At 39.6% G+C, this 4,930-nt stretch overlaps 1 protein-coding gene across 1 annotated transcript; it reads right to left on the minus strand.

Annotated features, from left to right (window-relative positions):
• Positions 1–2,970: 2,970 nt before the first annotated feature.
• On the minus strand, positions 2,971–4,507 carry LOC115235247. The gene is made up of 2 exons (XM_029806905.1): positions 3,699–4,507; positions 2,971–3,307 (listed from the first exon to the last, which is right to left on the minus strand). The coding sequence occupies exons 1-2, from the start codon at positions 4,171–4,173 to the stop codon at positions 3,195–3,197; spliced, it is 588 nt and encodes a 195-aa protein (XP_029662765.1). The 5' UTR covers positions 4,174–4,507; the 3' UTR covers positions 2,971–3,194.
• Between the last annotated feature and the right edge of the window lie 423 nt (positions 4,508–4,930).

The following is a 4,930-nucleotide window of genomic DNA, read 5'->3' on the forward strand; positions in this document are numbered from 1 at the left end:
AGTTTGTTGATATGAGCTCTCCATTTTAATTCCGAGTCCAGGTAAATCCCCAGAAAACGAGGCGACCAGGAAATTGGAATGTTAGTGTTGTCTAAATTAAGGAAAAAATTGTTATTCCTTAGTAATATACGTAGATTCCTCGGTTTCATAGAGGAGAAAATGGTATATGCTGATTTCTCAGGGGCGATCTTTAGACCAAGACGTCCGAAAAACACCTTCAGACTTTCCACGGCAACGCCAAGTTGACCCTTTATTGAATCCAGGTTGTCGTCCATGTAATATATGGCAATATCATCCGCGTACATTAATATTTTCAGATGTTCTGGGAGGCAAGTATGAGCCAAGGCTACATATATATTGAATAAAGTCGGACTGAGAATGGAACCCTGTGGCAATCCTCGGTCGGTACTTCTAGTCTGAAGAGGGATACCAGCTGCATATCCTGTAAGGTTTTGGTTGGTGGTGGTTTTCCTAATAAAACCTATGATCTTCTGAGGAAGGCCAATTTTCTCAAGTAGTATTAATAGGGCTTCTGGTAAAACGTTGTCAAAAGCACCGACCAGGTCCAGAAAAACAACCCCAGTGAATTTACGGTGTCTGTTAGCCAAATAGATATTAGTAATGAGAGTAGCCACATTATCCATGCAGGAGAGACCTCTGCGAAAGCCGAATTGATGTTGTGATAATACTTTGTTGTTTTCGGCCCACCACTCAAGGCGTTTTAAGATTAATTTTTCGAAGATTTTATGTAGATTATTAGCGAGAGATATAGGTCTTAATGCCTTTTTTTCCACCAGGTTTTGGAATAAAGACCGTGAAGTAGTTGTTCCATTGCGATGGATATGACCCTTTATTAAAAAAACAGTTGAAAATTTTGAGAATCAACTTGTGTAGATTTTCCGGCAATTTCTTGATGATTTTATTTGATATTAAATCCGGACCCGGAGCTGACTTGGTTTTTAATGAAGAGACTGCAGCGTTGAATTCATATATAGAAAAATTTTTCTGCATGAAAGCAGCGTCGCAGCTAGCTGTAAACGGAAGGTCAGAAAGTGCCTTGATGTCGTTGGTAGAAAGCGGCGGTACCGGAGTATGGGGTGCCAGTTTGTTAAAAGCAGAATGGAATTCCTCCTCATCAATAATACGTTGACTGGAGTTACCAGATTTTTTATTTGAGAAGGCTCGAATATAAGACCATATTCTTGGAATCGGTGTATTGACATCCAGGGACGTACAAAATTCTCTAAAGGCAATCCTTTTCTTTCGGGAAAATTCCTTGGAAACAGTTTGACAGATGTCCAAGTATTTTTTGAGATTGTTTGAGGTAGGAGACTTCTTAAATTCTCTGAATACCTGACACTTATGTTCAATTTTGGCGTAGCAATCATTATCCCACCATGGAGTCGGAGCTTTTCTCCGAGATTTATTAGCTTGAGAGCGTTTAGCGCCTGCTCTTTCCAGAGCATTATGAATGTTGTATATTAGATCTTCGTATGTAGAGTTGAGATTGTTCATATTGATTTGGAACGAATAAACAAATTTGTTACATTTCTCTTGAAATGAAGTCCAATCAATTTTGGATATAATATATGAAGGTCTGCCAAACTCTGGAGTGTACGTCGTATCATCCCTGCCGAAAATGGTCGATTAAAACGGATTTAAAAAAATGTAATCCGAATCGATCGGGGGGACCCGGAATAAGGTTAGGCCACAAGGTGCTCTTCCCATTAAAGTCCCCACAGATGATTATAGGATCAAAAGAATTGCAGAAATGAAGAATCTCTGTCCACGCTTGATTGTTTGTAAATGGATGAGAGCCTCCGCGGGGAGGACTATACAAGGAACATATATAAAGATGCTTATTTGACTCTAACCAGACTTTGCCAATCAACAGTTCAATGTTGTTAGTTGAACATATATTTCCAATACGAGTATCTCTAATATATGAGAATCTTAGTTGCTTCCCAATCAGGATAGCCACTCCTCCTCCCTGTCTATTACGATTATTCGTAAATATGTCATAGTTAGGAATTGATGGTGAAAAAGAGTCGTCAAGTCTGGTTTCACATAGAGCAGCAATATCAATACTATAAGTGTCCATTAAGTGTATCAAATCAGGCATTCTCCTCGTTAGAGATCGACAGTTCCACTGGATAATATTTACATTGGAAGAAGTCATATAGATAGATCAGTATTAATGCTAATTTATGAACACAAAGCGTTGCTGAGCAGAGTATGGCCTATCTCGAGAAGCACCTCACGATGGATCATTTTAATTGAGGAGAATTTATTCTGACAGGAATCTATCCAAGAGTTAAGGAAGTCTGGATGAGGATTTAGTGACATTTGTTTAGAGGAGGAGGATTGTATCTCGAAGGATGAGGGGGTAGAAATAATGGTCGAAGAATCTTGGGGTGATAAAGAATTGGGGGATGAAGAAGATGAAGCTTCAACTTTGTTTTTATTTTTATCTCTATTTTTATTTATATTGTTGTTATTATTATTATTAGGCTTAGAGAAAGGCACGTGATTAAGTTGTATAAGAGTTGGGAAGGATTTGGGGAAGGGGAGGGGAAAGGGGGTGGAAATGGGAATTGGGGGAGAAGAGGTAGGCAAGGAGTGATGCTGATGATGATGATGCGACTGAGAGGGGAGGGAAGGGAAGGAAAGGTGTTTATTATTAGATAAATTAATGAGTTAGTGAGATAACTGCGGAGGTAGGGAAGTTTTATTGTTTTTATTTTTATTTTTATTTTTATAATTGTAGTTATTTTTAGTTACTTCGGAGTAGGAAGAGTAGCTTGAAGGAGAATTAGTGGTGTAATTAGTTGAAGGGGGATAATGAGTTTTTTTGAATGGGATGAATTCTGAAAAAGAAGGGAGGGGTACCCCGTGAGGGGGGCGGGTCCAACCATAATCCACACCAGGGCCCGGATCAGGATCCATATCCTGCATGAGAGCGATGACTTCTTTTTGGGTGATATTATTGTAAGCCATTAGTTTTTTGATCTCTCTTTGTTTACAAAAAACTGGACATTTATTATCAGAAGTTTCATGTCCAGTATCATCCAGCTTATGTCTCTTGCAGTTGATACAGCAAGGAGTGACCTCGTCACAAGTATTTCCATTGTGTGACGTACTAAGCCTACCACATCTCTGGCATATGGCATTTGAGACAGAAGTGCGACAAATTTTTATGTTGTGTCCGTATCTTTGGCATCTATGACAGCGCACAACTCTTTGAATGAATGGTTCCAAAGTAAACCTTTTCCCCATGTATATAATACTAGGAGGAGGAGTCGCAGCTCTGAAACGAAAGATGTATGAGTCCGTTTCCACATACTTGGTAATGTTATCTTTATTTTTAGAGCAAATAGCTCTTTTTAATCTAGTGACTTCGAAGGGGGGAATCCACATGACTTCCCATCCAGGAGGGGGACGAACGTTTGCCAGTAATTCTTCTGGTGAGTCGTCATCGTCGATTCCTCTAACAATGAATTGTCTAATAACCTTAAAGTTGGGTATATAAGCTAACCATTTTTCACCGGGGAAAGTGAGGTTAGTTCTCTTATTGAAAGATTCTATAAATCTATTCGCAGTTGTTCCGTCCGAAAAGAGGACAGAAAATTTGTTGCTACCGATTGTTTTGAGGTCAAAGGCATTTTTAAATGTATCAATAAACTTAGTAATACGCTTACCGAAGGCGATGATACCGTAAATACCTGGAGGCGATTTTTTCTTTTCCTTACTATTATCTTTGTCCGTTTGAACATCCTTATTATTGAAATCCATAGCGTCGGATGTTTTATCGGATATCCCATTACCAGGGTCGACCGAGTAATTATTTGTAACAGCCTGATCCCTGGCTGAGCTCTGCACCGCAGAAAAGAGAGAATCGGCGATTTTCTCTATGTAAACTATATAAGACGGCTTGGAATCAAGCGTATATTTATTGTTTATACGTGGATCCATCCTTTCAATGGATAGCTTTTTAATCGCTTTTGGCAGTGACTCATAAGAAGAGTCAGAAGACATCGGTCTTTTAGCCCGAATTATACTGCGAATCTGAGATTCTACTGATTCTGCAGGTTTGACTGGCTCAGAATCAGTAGGTAATGAGTTATTATTGTCAGGAAGAGAGGAGTTAATAGGGTCATCAGACTCGTAATCCATTTTGACAAACACACAGTCGGATCTAGGTGTCACAGGGGTCCTAAATGTAGGATGTATAAAAGTTCTTTCCAGAGAAAGACTTTCGGTGTATCAATATGGCCGACCAAACGGCCGAGGCACAAAGAGCCCAATGAAAAGGTCGCTAAATAAGCGAAACGGCCGCTGAAAGCGGAAAGACTTATACTTTCCCGGTCAACACTAATGATTTTGCACTTACTATAACTAAGAACGAAATTCACAACTCTATTAAAATATAATAATCTTTGAAATTCTCGGATTGTCGAATAAGTACGTATATCGCAGGATAGCTCGCGCACCGGAAGTCGCTGAAAGAGTATCCTAAGAACGGAACGCACCCTATATATAAGAACAGAAAAAACACATGAAAGCATAGACATAGTATATCTAGACCGAGTGTTGAGGAGTGAAGGCCAAGGGGCACGTAGAAAAGGACATACTCTGTTTCGTGCCCCTTGCGTTCTCTCTCGCTCGCACGTAGCATAGCGAAATAGTACGCTATGCTACGTGCGAGCGAGAGAGAACGCAAGGGGCACGAAACAGAGTATGTCCTTTTCTACGTGCCCCTTGGCCTTCACTCCTCAACACTCGGTCTAGATATACTATGTCTATGCTTGATGTGCAATTTTTTTAAGATACACTTTACCATTTTTCATATTTATTTTAACTCTCTGCTTCTTAACGTTTTCAACCATCTAGCATAGAAATAAATATTCGCGTGGTATCGAAGATCGCGTGT

Source organism: Formica exsecta, unplaced genomic scaffold (assembly GCF_003651465.1).
Source record: "Formica exsecta isolate Colony F162 unplaced genomic scaffold, ASM365146v1 scaffold214, whole genome shotgun sequence".
NCBI lineage: Eukaryota > Metazoa > Arthropoda > Insecta > Hymenoptera > Formicidae > Formica > Formica exsecta.